The following is a 16,535-nucleotide window of genomic DNA, read 5'->3' on the forward strand; positions in this document are numbered from 1 at the left end:
AGTGAAGTCGCTCAGTTGTGTCCGACTCTTTGCGACCCCGAGGACTGTAGCCTACCAGGCTTCTCTGTCCATGGGATTCTCTAGGCAAGAATACTGGAGTGGGTTACCATTTCCTTCTCCAGGGGATCTTCCCGACCCAGGGATCAAACCCAGGTCTCCCACATTGGAGGCAGATGCTTTAACCTCTGAGCCACCAGGGAAGCCCTCAGAGTCTTAGAAATACAATTAATTTTTGAATGATAGTCTTACAGCTTGCAATCTTGCTAAACTCACTGACCAATTATAGATAAATGGCTGATGGCATCCAATTTTCTATACAGACAATCTCGTTGTCTGTGAATACTGTTTTACTTCATGTTTATTACACTAGATAAAACATCCAGCACAGCATTGAATGGGGCTTCGCAGTAGCACAGTGGTAAAGAATCTGTCTGCTAATGCTGGAAATGCAGGAGATGTGGGTTCGATCCCTGGGTTGGGAAGATCCCCTGGAGTAGGAAATGCTAATCCATTTCAGTTTTCTTGCCTGGAAATTCCATGGACAGAGGTACCTGATGGGCTATAGTCCATGGGGTCACAGACAGTCAGACATGACTGAGCATGCACGCATATAATATTGAATGCAATTGGCAAGTGTGGATACATTTGTCTTATTTCTGATCTTATGGGGAAAGCCAGACGCTGTGAATTTTTCCTGACTATGTGGATATTTTGGTATCCCTATAATTATTTTTGACCTTAGTTTTAGGACTGTTACTTCAAAACAATTGATTAATTCAGGTGTTTTAAGATTTGTTAGGGAGGAATGAAATAGTGCTCCTTCTAGGATAAAATTCCCCCACTACTGAGGCAAGACTCTGTTCAGCGTGCATGGACAACGGGTGACTGGTGGCAACAAGTGCTTATGTTAGCCCTGTGTAAGTGTCAGGCTTTGTTTCTTTTATATCCATTGCATGATTCTTTCTCTAGACTTCAGTTGCATGCTTACACACCAATTCTCTCTCTCATACCTTAGGAGTTTCCGCTGCAAAACTCCACGTCTTCAGTTAGTGCAGCTCTTTCCTCTGCATTACTTTGTCTTGTTAACTGTAGGCACCTTGTTCTCCTGGACTCTCAGCTCTGTCTCCTCAACTGAGAGCATCTTTTGAGCTCTCCCTGGATTCTTAGATGCTGGTCCATAGCCTAGAATTCTTTCCAGACAGGAAGTTGGGGCAATTTCTGGACTTAACTTCTCTTTGCTTTTAATTCTCAAGATTCACTACCTTTCTTGATGTCCAATGTCATGAATATTTTCGTTTTAGATACTCTGTCCAATTTTTAGCGGTTTTAGGTGGAAGGTCAAATCTGATCCCTGTTATTACATATGAGCTAGAAGCAAAGACAACACTGATACTACATCTTTGCATATCAAAAAGCAATAAAATTCTATTAATATAAAACTGACTACATCTATAGCTGTTTTTATAATTGTGTATTGACAACTTCCACTGCATAAGGCAGGAGGTACAGGTTAGATGCTTGCATCAGGAAGCCTCCCTGGAGGTGGAAATGGTAACTTACTTTAGCATTCTTGCCTGAAAAGCCCCATGGACAGAGGACCCTGGTGGGCTACAGTCTACAGGGTTGCTAAGCACTTGTACAAATAGTACATATTAGAAGAAGAGAAAAACAAGGAGAAAGAAACAAAGAGAAAAGAACAACCTGGAGAAGAATAATGCTTAAATACATTAGTAACATTCAGGATGACTGGTATAGGGTGAGACCACTTGTGGAGAGCTGTGAATACAAACACAGATTAGCTCTTGCGTTTTATACTTCGTCCATTCGATAATTATTTGTGTAGTGTTTACTACATTCCAGACGTTGATTACAACAGAGTTCAGCAAACTAGGACAAACTCCTGTTTTTGTACAGCCCACAATCTAAGAAGAGTATTTACATTTTTGAAATAAAAGGATATGTAATAGAGATGGTACAGGCTTCTAAAGGCTAAAATATTTGCTATTTGGTCATTACAGAGAAAAGTTTGTTAACTCCTGGTTTGAGGTACTGGAAACAACAGTATTAAAATGAAATAAATAAATAACGAACTAGAGCTCTGGACCTTATGAGCCGATATTCCAGTGAGAAGGATACAGATGAGCGATAAGTGAAGCTTATAGTTTACCAGCTGGAAGGAGCCACCCACACCCGAGGCCACGAGGAGCTGTGGCTGCACAGGCACAGGAGGGCCTAGAGGAGCATCCCACATTGAAGGTGAGGAAAGGTGGTGGTAAGGACATACCCCTCGTCCAAGGTAAGGAGCAGCGGCTGTGCTTTGCTAGAGCAGCCATGAAGAGATACCCCCACGTCCAAAGTAAGAGAAACCCAAGTAAGATGGTAGGTGTTGCAAGAGGGCATCAGACGGCAGACACACTGAAACCATACTCACAGAAAACTAGTCAATCTAATCACACTAGGACCACAGCCTTGTGTAACTCAATGAAACCACGCCATGCCCACAGGGCAACTCAAGACGGGCAGGTCATGGTGGAGAGGTCTGACAGAACATGGTCCACTGGAGAAGGGAATGGCAAGCCACTTCAGTATTCTTGCCTTGAGAACCCCATGAACAGTATGAAAATGCAATATGAGGAACTCCCCAGGTCATTAGGTGCCCAATATGCTTCTGGAGATCGGAGGAGAAATAACTCCAGAAGGAATGAAGGGATGGAGCCACAGCAAAAACAATACCCAGTTGTGGATGTGACTGGTGATAGAAGCTGGTGACAGAACATCCGATGCTGTAAAGAGCAATATTCCATAGGAACCTGGAATGTCAGGTCCATGAATCAAGGCAAATTGGAAGTGGTCAAACAAGCAAGGGTGAACATCGACATTCTAGGAATCAGCAAACTAAAATGGACTAGAATGGATGAATTTAACTCAGATGACCATTATATCTACTACTGCAGGCAGGAATCCCTCAGAAGAAATGGAGTAGCCATCATGGTCAACAAAAGAGTCCGAAATGCAGTACTTGGATGCAATCTCAAAAATGTCAGAATGATCTCTGTTCGCCTCCAAGGCAAACCATTCAGTATCACATTTATCCAAGTCTATGCCCTAACCAGTAATGCTGAAGAAGCTGAAGTTGAACGGTTTTATGAAGACCTACAAGACCTTTTAGAACTAACACCCAAAAAAAGATGTCCTTTTCATTATAGGGGACTGAAATGCAAAAGTAGGAAGTCAAGAAACACCAGGAGTAACAGGCAAATTTGGCCTTGGAATGCAGAATGAAGCAGGGCAAAGACTAATAGAGTTTTGCCAAGAAAATGCACTGGTCATAGCAAACACCCTCTTCCAACAACACAAGAGAAGACTCTACACATGGACATCACCAGATGGTCAACACCAAAATCAGATTGATTATATTCTTTGCAGCCAAAGATGGAGATGCTCTATACAGTCAACAAAAACAAGACCAGGAGCTGACTGTGGCTCAGATCATGAACTCCTTATTACCAAATTCAGACTTAAATTGAAGAAAGTAGGGAAAACTGCTAGACCATTCAGGTATGACCTAAATCAAATCCCTAACGATTATACAGTGGAAGTGAGAAATAGATTTAAGGGCCTAGATCTGATAGATAGAGTGCCTGATGAACTATGGACAGAGGTTTGTGACATTGTGCAGGAGACAGGGATGAAGACCATCCCCATGGAAAAGAAATGCAAAAAAGCAAAACGGCTGACTGCGGAGGCCTTACAAATAGCTGTGAAGAGAAGAGAGGTGAAAAGCAAAGGAGAAAAGGAAAGATATAGGCATCTAAATGCAGAGTTCCAAAGGATAGCAAGAAGAGATAAGAAAGCCTTCTTCAGCGATCAATGCAAAGAAATCGAGGAAAACAACAGAATGGGAAAGACTAGAGATCTCTTCAAGAAAATTAGAGATGCCAAGGGAACATTTCATGCAAAGATGGGCTTGATAAAGGACAGAAATGGTCTGGACCAAACAGAGGCAGAAAATATTAAGAAGAGATGGCAAGAATACACGGAAGAACTGTACGAAAAAGATCTTCACGACCCAGATAATCATGATGGTGTGATCACTAATCTAGAGCCAGACATCTTGGAATGTGAAGTCAAGAGGGCCTTAGAAAGCATCACTACGAACAAAGCTAATGGAGGCGATGGAATTCCAGTTGAGCTGTTTCAAATCCTGAAAGACGATGCTGTGAAAGTGCTGCACTCAATATGCCAGCAAATTTGGAAAACTCAGCAGTGGCCACAGGACTGGAAAAGGTCAGTTTTCCTTCCAATCCCAAAGAAAGGCAATGCCAAAGAATGCTCAAACTACTGCACAGTTGCACTCATCTCACACGCTAGTAAAGTAATGCTCAAAATTCTCCAAGCCAGACTTCAGCAATATGTGAACCGTGAACTCCCTGACGTTCAAGCTGGTTTTAGAGAAGGCAAAGGACCAGAGATCAAATTGCCAACATCCACTGGATCATGGAAAAGGCAAGAGAGTTCCAGAGAAACATCTATTTCTGCTTTATTGACTATGCCAAAGCCTTTGACTGTGTGGATCACAATAAACTGTGGAAAATTCTGAAAGAGATGGGAATACCAGACCACCTGACCTGCCTCTTGAGAAATCTGTATGCAGGTCAGGAAGCAACAGTTAGAACTGGACATGGAACAACAGACTGGTTCCAAATAGGAAAAGGAGTACATCAAGGCTGTATATTGTCACCCTGCTTATTTAACTTCTATGCAGAGTACATCATGAGAAATGCTGGACTGGAAGAAACACAAGCTGGAATCAAGATTGCCGGGAGAAATACCAATAACCTCAGATATGCAGATGACACCACCCTTATGGCCGAAAGTGAAGAGGAGCTAAAAAGCCTCTTGATGAAAGTGAAAGAGGAGAGCGAAAATGTTGGCCTAAAGCTCAACATTCAGAAAATGAAGATCATGGCATCCGATCCCATCACTTCATGGGAAATAGATGGGGAAACAGTGGAAATGGTGTCAGACTTTATTTTTTGGGGCTCCAGAATCACTGCAGATGTTGTCTGCAGCCATGAAATTAAAAGACGCTTACTCCTTGGAAGGAAAGTTATGACCAACATAGATAGCATATTCAAAAGCAGACATTACTTTGCCGACTAAGGTCCGTCTAGTCAAGGCTATGGTTTTTCCTGTGGTCATGTATGGATGTGAGAGTTGGACTGTGAAGAAGGCTGAGCGCTGAAGAATTGATGCTTTTGAACTGTGGTGTTGGAGAAGACTCTTGAGAGTCCATTGGACTGAAAGGAGATCCAACCAGTCCATTCTGAAGGAGATCAACCCTGGGATTTCTTTGGAAGGAATGATGCTAAAGCTGAAACTCCAGTACTTTGGCCACCTCATGAGAAGAGGTGAGTTATTGGGAAAAACTCTGATGCTGGGAGGGATTGGGGGCAGGAGGAGAAGGGGAAGACCAAGGATGAGATGGCTAGATGGCATCATAGACTCGATGGACGTGAGTCTGGTTGAACTCTGGGTGATGGTGATGAATCGGAGGCCTGGCGTGCTGAGATTCATGGGGTCACAAAGAGTTGGACATGACTGAGCGACTGAACTGAACTGAACTGACAGTTTACCAGTTAATATGTAAAAAATTAAACCTGGAGGGAAGTTGGATTGCTAGAGATGAAGTGGTCTGAATGTCCCTAGAGCAAGTTGGCAATGATGGTCTTGAGATGAAATAGATGATCTGATTACATACACTTTGGGGTCATAAAGGCCATTAGGAGATGGTGGCAAGCTCAGACAGGTATTTTGATTGTTTGATTGCTTCAAGAAACATAAGAAAGGGGGTGGTATGTCAACCAAAGCCCAGAGTTCTGGGACTCCTGATCCTCATGACAATGATGAGATAGATATCAGAAAAAGGAGTAGTCTTATTGGAAGCAACCAGAGCTTCTGGCTCCCTCTGGATAAGCAATGGCATTTGGAATAATGTTGCTGCATGTCTACAACTTTATTTGAAGGTAATGTGAGAAGGAAGCATCATAGCAGGGTCTTGGAGAGGGAAAGTTTTAAGATTAGACATTTCTTTATAATGACAGTATATCAAGAGACACCACTGGCAAGCTAAACATTCAGAAGTATATATGGGACAAGAGTCAGAGTTGTTCCTGTTAGCATCTCAACATAAGAAACACTACACTGAGTCAAATAAATGTTTACCATTTCACTTTTATTAAAATGTTTGTTGAGCACCTACTATGCACCCAACACTGTTCTGAGCACTGAAAACACAGTGGTGTGCAAGAAAATAGAAACCAGTTCCATCTGTCATGAGATTTACATTTGAATGCTACAGGTAATTCCACATTTTTGCAAGGGCTGGTGCAAGCTAGAAGATACTGTTTTAAATGGAGTGGACAGGGAGTGCACTCTGAGGAGATCACTTTTATGCCAGCTGTTGAAAGATGAAAAGGAGCTACCCATTCCAGAGTGAGGGAGTGAGGAGAGGCAACATGGATAAAAAGTGAGAAGGCCCTGAGGCAATAAAGAACTGAAGGAACACTGATTTAGGACTGTGGCAGTTTCCCCTCAGGCAGTTTTGTAAGAGAACACTATTGATCCTGGGATGACAGGGGACCCCCTGGGACAGCCCTCCAGCTGTAGGCTACCTAGGGCTTCTTCTTACTCTTTTTTTTTTTTTTTTTTGCTGCTACCACACACAGGACCAAAGAAAAGTGCAGGGGAGGATAATTTTTTTCCAAATATCATGGCTCTAAGATCCAGACCCTTCATATGTATCTTTTCTTTGTCTGCAATGATACAGTACATGTCTACTTCCTTTATTTACTTATTATAGAGAGCAGGAGGGCAATAATATTAACAGTAATTGTACCACCAGCAGCAACAGTTGGCATTTATTAGAGGGCTTACTTGTACCAAACACTTCCCAGGTACTCTTAATTTAGTCTTCAATCCTGAGACAGGGAACACTAGTACCACCATTTTCCAGGTGGAGAAACTGACGCATACGGACTTGAGTAGCTATATAGTTCATACAGCTAGTAAGTGCTCAAAATTAGTAATATGACTTCAGGACCATGGTATTCTCATAATTAATATACTATACCCCTTCTTTCTCAGGTTATAATTTGTAAAGACAAAATAAATTCTGAGTATACACCTTGACTTTATATGGGTGGTTTGGACTTCACTTAAAATATGACAAGTATCTCGCAAATCCTGTATTTTCACTACTCTCATCACCACTACAAATTCTTCTAGTTTGGTCCTGAGAATAATTGCTTTATTTGGTTAAGATTCCTTTTTCTTCTCCCTCAGTCTCAATCCTTATTTAAGCTTATTCTCAGTCCTTTAGACTCTTAAGTAATCCATTCAGTCACATTCATTCTGCATTCTACTTTTCCTCAAGTCAACTCAAACTTGTTCTCTTCACAGTTCTTTTAATCTTTCAACTCAATCAGTCTCTTTTCCCTGGGCCCTCTGCCCCCAACAGACTTAAGATCTTAAGATTTATTGTTTTGAATATTAGCAAAAGAATACACCCCCAATGCGGGAGACCTGGGCTCAATCCCTGGGTTGGGAAGATTCTCTGGAGGAGGGCATGGTAACCCACTCCAGGATTCTTGTCTGGAAAATCCCCATGGACAGAGGAGCCTGGTGGGCTACAATCCACGGGGTCACAAAGAGTCAGACATGACTAAGCAACTAAGCACAGCACAACTTTAGAAGATGGAAGAACCAGTCACTTGACTTAAATTCAATTTAATTTAATTCAAATAATCTCACTTTTGCATGCTAGACATTAGTATTTGTGCAATTGAAATTTGTCACTCAGACAAATAGCAAACAACAAATTTTATTGGGTAAAATGATTGGGTGACTTTTTTCTACTCGTATGTTTTTCTTATTGTTATGAGTAATTTCTTAGTTTATTGAAAACTATTTAACATAAATTGACTAAATCATGTAAAGAGATTAAGCTGACTAAATTACATTGAAGAGATTATATATGAAAATAAGTGAAATGAATTTCATTGTGTAAAAACAGCAAGCAATCCCAAATACTCTTTACAAAAAAACAAATACCTTAGAAAAATTACTTTTAATTAATTTATTTATTTGTATATTTATTTCTCTGGTGCCTTTAGGCCAAATCTAAAAAGTCTAAGTGATCACAATGCCTCCTAAATTTGACTTACAAATGGGGATATTGTATGAGAAAACATAAATTAGAGAATTAAAAATCATCTTTGATCTTGCTTCATTTATATTTGTAGCTAACATATGTGGTTCATTTTATAGAGTGAATTAGCTACATAAACTCACACAATAGGTTTTATTTATTCATCCCTATGTGTACAACAAGGCCCTGGACAATGTGATCAGGCTATAACAGAGCAAGACATTGGAAATATTCCTTACCTTTAAAGAAGACAAAATTTCCGTCACTGTTTTCATAAACTGCGTCAATACTAGGAGGCAAGCCCCGCCAGAAGTAAGTGATCTGCATGGGGTATCCGTCCATCACCCTGTGGTTTCTCACGCGCCAAAACCACTGGTCCTGCAGAGCGAACAGAAGCAACTCTCAGCAAAAGCGGGGCCTGCAGGAACTTCCCTGTGCAATGGTTCAATGCTTTAACAGGTGGTGCTGGTGTTCTTATCACTGTCCTGCATCAAAACAGTCAAATAATCAGCTGCACAACTTGCCCACAATGATGGCAAAGATTCTTGTAGTAAACTACCCAGTGTCTAATCTATACATTGTGTTTAAAAAGATAACGTACTAATACTTAATCTTGGCAGTTTACATCACCTCTAGATGGAAAAACAGAGGCAGCACAGACAAGACTCTGCCAGACTTGTGGATTAAGTGAGCTTTCCAAAATAAAAAAGCAGCATAGCAACACATATGCACCTCTGTGTTTATAGACATATGCAAGGGCTCTACACCTAAAGTGCTGGGATAAAATAGGGAGGCCACGTCTCCTAGTATGCCCATATTATACTACTGTCTCATGTAATCATAAATAGGGTCCTCTTTCACCTTCAAATGTTTCATGGTTTGAACAATAAATTATGCAGTCATTATATATATATATGTATACTATATAAATTATCACTGTATAATGTTTACAGTATAAATTATACTGAACAAAGGAACCTTGAAGGAAGATCATTAGAGTGGATTAAAGAATAGGTCAATTGCTTCTCTTATTTGCTGTCATAATAACCCATACTTCACTCAGTCACACCACAGGTCATTTTATATTAAATGTGTTTACTATTATCACCGGTGAATTATGTATCTGTCTTGCCCCAAAACAGATATTTATGAATATTTTTGACTTTTTAGACAAAACACAATATATTTTTCACCATAAATTCTGACTAAGGGCAAAAACCATTCCCCCAAAAGGTATATCTGATGACATTAAATTGTTTTCAATTGAAAATTTTGGAACAATTTATAGACTATCCAAAGTGCTTTAATATTAGAAAAAACAGGTATATTTTAAAAATTAGTTTTCAATAAATTAAAATTAAATATTTCATTATATTTCAGTGTTTACAAACAAGGTTTCATTGGAAATTATGTGGTTGTTGTTAAGTTGCTAAGTCACACAGTACTTCTTGTGACCTCATAGACTGCAGCATGTCAGACTCTTTTGGCCTCCACTAACTCCCAGAATATGCTCAATTTCATGTTCAGTGAGTCAGTGATACTATCTGACCATCTTATCCTCAGCCACCTCCTCTGCCTTTTGTCCTCAATGATCCCTGGCATGAAGGTCTTTTCCAGTGAGTCGGCTCTTCGAATCAGATTGCCAAAGCAGCAGCTTCAGCATCAGTCTTGCCAATGTATATTCAGGTTTGATTTCCTTTAGGATTGACTGATTTGATCTCCTTGTAGTTCAAAGGACTCTCAAGGGTCTTCTCCAGCACCATAATTTCAAAGCATCAATTCTTCAGTCATCAACCTTCTTTAAGGATAAAGTCTCATAATCCATACTTGACTACTGGAATCAGCTCAGTCACTCTGTTGTGTCCAATTCTTTGAGAATGCATGGAGTATAGCACATCAGGCCTTCCTGTCCATCACCAACTCCCAGAGTTTACCCAAACTCATGTCCATTGAGTCAGTGATGCCATCCAATCATCTCATCCTCTGTCGTCCCCTTCTTCTCCCGCATTCAATCTTTCCCAGCATCAGGGTCTTTTCCAATGAGTCAGCTCTTCATATCGGGTAGGCAAAGTATTGAAGTTTCAGCTTCAGCATCAGTCCTTCCAATGAATATTCAGGACTGATTTCCTTTAGGATGGACTGGGTGGATCTCCTTGCAGTCCAAGGGACTCTCAAGAGTCTTCTCCAACACCACAATTCAAAAGCATCAATTCTTTGGTTCTCAGCTTTCTTTATAGTCCAACTCTCACATCCATACAGGACTACTGGAAAAACCATAGCTTTGACTAGACGGACTTTTGTTGGCAAAGTGATGTCTCCGCTTTTTAATATGCTGTCTAGGTTTATCACAGCTTTCCTTCTAAGGAGCAAGCATCCCTTAATTTCATGGATGCAGTCACCATCACAGTGATTTTGGAGCCCAAGAAAATAAAGTCTGTCACTGCCTCCACTTTCTCCCCTTCTATTTGCCATGAAGCAATGAGATGGGATGCCATGATCTTAGTTTTTTAACGTTGAGTTTCAAGCCAGCTTTTTCACTCTCCTCTTTCAACCTCCTCAAAAGTCACTTTACCTCCTGACTTCACTTTCTGCAATTAGAGAAGTATGATCTACATATCTGAGGTTGTCGATATTTCTCCCAGGAAACTTGATTCCAGCTTGTGATTCATCTAGCCCAGCATTTAGCATGATGTACTCTGCCTCTTGATGAAAGTGAAAGAGGAGAGCGAAAAAGTTGGCTTAACGCTCAACATTCAGAAAACTAAGATCATGGCATCTGGTCCCATCACTTCATGGCAAATAGATGGGGAAACAGTGGAAACAGTGTCAGACTTTATTTTTTGGGGCTCCAAAATCACTGCAGATGGTGACTGCAGCCATGAAATTAAAAGACGCTTACTCCTTGGAAGGAAAGTTATGACCAACCTAGATAGCATATTCAAAAGCAGAGACATTACTTTGCCAACAAAGGTCCATCTAGCCAAGGCTATGGTTTTTCCAGTAGTTATGTATGGATGTGAGAGTTGGACTGTGAAGAAAGCTGAGCACCGAAGAATTGATGCTTTTGAACTATGGTGTTGGAGAAGACTCTTGAGAGTCCTTTGGACTGCAAGGAGATCCAACCAGTCCATCCTAAGGAGATCAGTCCTGGGTGTTCTTTGGAAGGAATGATGCTTAAGCTGAAACTCCAGTACTTTGGCCACCTCATGTGAAAAGACTGGTGCTGGGAGGGATTGGGGGCAGGAGGAGAAGGGGACGACTGAGGATGAGATGGCTGGATGGCATCACTGACTCGATGGACATGAGTTTGAGTGAACTCCGGGAGTTGATGATGGACAGGGAGGCCTGGCGTGCTGCAATTCATGGGGTCGCAAAGAGTTGGACACGATTGAACGACTGAACTGAACTGGACTGAAACGAACTCTGCATATTACTAGAGATCTCTTCAAGAAAATTAGAGATACCAAGGGAACATTTCATGCCAAAATGGACACACTAAAGGACAGAAATGGCATGTTGTTAACTTTCTGTTCATAATTTCCATAATATTAGGCAGCTTGAATTGATCAATGTTTTGATCAACATGCAGGAGGTACATTTATGTGATTTTAAGATAAAAATTATTTCATGAAAAGATTGATCTAATAAAATATATATAGGCAGTAAGGCCCAGATTTTAATTTCAATACTATGTGGACACATGATATTCTGGTAATTTAAAGCAAAAGCAAAGCATTTTGGTCTATCTGCAACAGGAGTTTTAACTGAGTGGTAAAGTCTTTCCAATCCCCATACAAAAAATTTAACATTATGGTAATATATATCCTAAAATAAAACTGCTGTAAACTACTGGATTCTAACGAAGAAATAACTGACTATAATTATTTATATTTATGGAACAATTAAACAAAACAAAAAGCTCTCTAAGCCTAAGAATCAGAAGAAATTGGGTGAATTGTCCTGGCAATATACTCCAACTTTTCTCAGAGAAGCACTTCACATTGCTAGCATCTCCCCACAATTGAGACAGGCCAATGGCTCTTTGGGACAAACAGGTTGCAGTCTGAAGATAAGAATACAACCCAACATGCCACTAACGAAGGAAGAAATGAAATTTCTGCCTCAAGATAAGCAGAGCCAATCTGCAGATCTTTTGAAGATAATGCAGAAGCATAGGTGAGTCAGGACTGTTTTTCATTGACAGTAGCCTTGGCAGAGAGCCATATATATTGCAGATTTTCCAGTTGTGATTCTACTCAATATATCCACAACTTCTCTGTTTAGCAGGATTCAATGGTGAGAATAATTAAGCAAGCTTTCTGTCACAGAGGATGTAAACGCACACCATGATCACTAAAGATTACCATTTCAAGAAAAAAAGAAACGGGGGCTTGTGTCTAATTTGCAGAGAGAATAAATTTAAAATGAGATTTAGGTATCTGTGCAAATTTCCTTCCAGAGGAAACCTTCTCTGATCACCTTATCTAAAACTGAAACCCCTCATCCCACCCCCTACATTGGCTTTTACTCTCCTCCTCCTGTTTTTCATCATTTGCCTTTGCCGACAAAGTAAAAGTAAGTGAATTTTCTAAGAAAAAGCTATATAAAAGAACATACAGTTGCTATGTATGGACAGATGATTAGTGCTCATTCCATTTTCTACAAAGGTAATATATATAAAGAGCTTTGAACCATGAGCAGGTGGGAAAACAGGTTTCCACCTTTCAAACAATGTATATTTTGTTTTGGCCTATGATGCAAAGGAAAGACCGAGGAATCACCTCTCCAGAGTCCTAGATTGTTCGTTCGTATCTTGCCTCTGACCTCCTGTTGGCCAGAGTTCTTACAGAAAAGGGAGGAAGGAGGTAGGATACAATAAAAACCACCACAGCCAGCACATTTGTAAAGTCAACTTATGGAAAAGCATCATGCTTAAAAATTACCAAAGCAATCCCTACTTAAACAGTAATATTTTACTTCCAATACAAACATTTTGGAGCTTACGCATAGATTTTTCTTTCCATGTCGTATAGGTCTCAGACATACCCTGTTGTTCACCATTAACAAAAAGAATACTAATTTTTAAAACTGAAAAAATAATAATTATCCATACATAATCTAATACTATAACTATCTGGTTTTATTCCATTTATATAGACAATGTTGGTTATGGAGTATTGCTGTACTAAGTGTGGTTAAACTCTATACTACAAATATGCGAGGAGCATATGAAAAGACACGTGTGTTGACACTGTTTTCTTTTTAGGTCCTGATATATATACATATATTTTTCCTGTTTCTTTTTGCATCGACTCTTGTTCAGAAACCACTTTGCAATGATTGTGATGAAGAAAAGGAGACTTTACTAAAAAATGTTTCATCATTGCCTTTAGGGAAAGGAGCCACAAACTGTAGATTCAAACGTGTCAAACAGTACCATGACATGTTGCTGCCCCCCTCTCCTTTGGGATCTGAGGATCATGAATACTGGCAAGGTGATCTAAATTTTAATTCACATTATCATGTAACTGAGTCGAAAAAAATAGGAAAGATTTTATTCCTCCCACTGAACTAGCAATTCTGGAGTTCCAAAAATATGAACTCTTTAAGAATGTACATTCATCCTAGAAGGGAACAGAGACAAACAATAATTTCAAAAGGCTGTGTGAAATGCTATTATTGCTGCCGCTATAAAATGGGAACTACCATTTAGTGAATATAATGAGCTAGAAAACAGCTGTGGCATTAGCACACCTATCAAGAATTACCTTCCCTCTATTTCTGACCTGAAGAAAGATGTCTCATTTACAATAAAAACTATGTTCCTGCTGAATAAAGTACAGGCTGTTTTTTTTTTTTTTTTTTACTCAAGGTAATTGAGAGGGCAGTGTATTCAATTTAGTTTTTTAACCAGCCAATCTGAAATTGTCTCTTCAGTCTTTTTCTATCAACCCATCATGTTTTATTTTCTTCATAATACTTATTGTTCTCTGAAATTATCTTGTTTATATGCTCGCCTGCGTCTCATCATAGCTTGTACCTCATCTATCGTATTCAAACACGGCACTTCTCGGTTCTGGAGCAAAGCCCAGCACTGCGTTAAATACGTGCTCTAAGAGAGAGAAGCAGTGAGAGAGAGGGATGAGAGCAAACCCTGCCCTTGGCCTGGGTGCAGGGTCTTGCTTTGGCAACATTTAACCAAAGTCCCCCTACAGAATTTTTGCCATAGGCCCTCTTTACTGCCCTTATAGTACCCATATCTAACAAAGTACTTAGATCACGGTACTCAGGTCAGTTGTTCAGTTCAGTTCAGTCGCTCAGTCATGTCTGAGCCTTTGTGACCCCACGGACCGCAGCACGCCAGGCTTCCCTGTCCATCACCTGCCCTTCCCTGTCCGTAAGCTCACCCAGAGCTTACTCACACTCGTGTCTATTAAGTCAGTGATGCCATCCAACCATCGCATCCTCTGTCATCCCCTTCTCCTCCCACCTTCAATCCTTCCCAGCATCAGGGTCTTCTCAAATGAGTCAGTTTTTCGCATCAGATGGCCCAAGTATTGGAGCTTCGGCTTCAGCCTCAGTCCTTTCAATGACTACTCAGGACTGATTCCTTTTATGATGGACAAGTTGGATCTCCTTGCAGTCCAACGGACTCTCAAGAGTTTTCTCCAACACCACAGTTCAAAAGCATCAGTCCTTCAGCGCTCACCTTTCTTCATAGTTCAACTCTCACATCCATACATGACTCCTGGAAAAACCATAGCTTTGACTAGACGGACCTTTGTCGGCAAAGTAATGTCTCTGCTTTTTAATATGCTGTCTAGGTTTGTCATAGCTTTTCTTCCAAGGAGCAAGAGTCCTTTAATTTCATGGCTGTAGTCACCATCTTAGTGATTTGGAGCCCCCCAAAATAAAGCCTGTCACTGTTTCCCCATCTATTTGTGGTAAATAGATGGCAAATAGATCACTGTATGGACATTATCTGTTTGCCAGCCTGTTTCTACATGCTCTAAATGGGCATCTTTATCATTTGCTTTCTCTCTCCCTCCCTTTCCCCTCCCTTTCCTTCCTTCTTTCTTTATTTATGACTTCACTGCCTCCAGGGATATTCACTCAAAACTACGCCTCTATTCCCCAAGGGCTCCATCCTGCCCTGTGGGTGACCCTTCTGTTTTCCATCCTGTAGTATAGTATTGGCCAAAGTGCCATGCCATGGTCAGGATGTGCAGAGAGGGAAAGTGAGATATTTCATGAGCAAAGGATATTTCATGAAGTGACATAACAAGAATCAAGAGCTGAGCTAGAGCTATGGAGTATTATCTTTGTGACTTCCTCTTCAATCAGTCATATTTTCCCCCCAGTACTAAGTATACTAAAAGCAGGATCTTCATTGAGCTGAGAGAATGTGAAATGTAGAGCAGACAATTAGAATAAGAAATATATACTGGGCAGGAATAAAGAGTTATGTATAGACTCCGCGTGAAAGCTCTAAGCAAGTGCAGAAGCTTAAGGGGGAAGGGAGGAACACAGGCCAGATGCCCAGGAGAAAAATGTGCTGGAAGGGAATTTGTTTTTTTCTTTCCTTTCAAACGCATACACAGTTATTTATCAACAAATTAGGTGTTAAACGCCTATGTTAAATTAAAGATTTCTTCCTAAGAGATGAGGGTAGATGGAATGGAGAATTCCCAAGAAACTAGGAAGCAAAAAACTCTGAAAGATTCCTAAGGGACTTTGTTTCAGAGTTCAGGAGCAGTTGTTGCCATAACAGGGGGGACTAATCCTCATTAAAAACACCTAATTGCTTTATGCTAATATGGCCTTGAAAACCTTCCTTCTGTTGCTATTGTTTTTCTACTGTTGTTACTGATGGTTTATTTCCTTAAATTGGGAGTTCGAAAGGTAACTACCCTTCCTTAAACTCAAAATCCTCAACAGACAACCTGCTGTCCAATAAAATAGTGATATTCTAAACCAGTCCCGAGGGAAGTCAGATTACCACAATCATTAGCATACCCATAGCAAATTATCACTTTTGCTATTGGTTCCCAATAATAATTTGCTATTAGTTTCACATCTAGCAAGTGAAACTAATAGGAGTAACAATATTTGCTTACTGTTAAAGAAAAAAAATAAACAAAGGATAAAAAGGAGAATCTTCTCCAAAACAAATATAAGTTAATACCTTTCATAACTTTTCAGCTAAATAATGGAGGCTTGGACAACTACTGATGCAATTGAATGGTTTTTAAAAATTATTCTAAGCAAGAAGTAATTTGATGACAGATGATTAAATAAAATTGATAGATAAGATTGGACAGTTTGT

General features: G+C 40.1%; 1 protein-coding gene across 1 annotated transcript in view; it reads right to left on the bottom strand.

Annotated features, from left to right (window-relative positions):
- The window catches only part of MMP16 (matrix metallopeptidase 16), a 382,552-nt gene that overhangs the window by 38,192 nt on the left and 327,825 nt on the right, over positions 1 to 16,535 (bottom strand). The window contains exon 7 of the mRNA XM_005689258.3: positions 8,449 to 8,587. Within this exon, the coding sequence (XP_005689315.1) occupies positions 8,449 to 8,587 (139 nt within the window). The remainder of the gene's footprint in view (positions 1 to 8,448; positions 8,588 to 16,535) is intronic.

Source organism: Capra hircus, chromosome 14, assembly GCF_001704415.2.
Source record: "Capra hircus breed San Clemente chromosome 14, ASM170441v1, whole genome shotgun sequence".
In the NCBI taxonomy this organism is placed as follows: Eukaryota; Metazoa; Chordata; class Mammalia; order Artiodactyla; family Bovidae; genus Capra; species Capra hircus.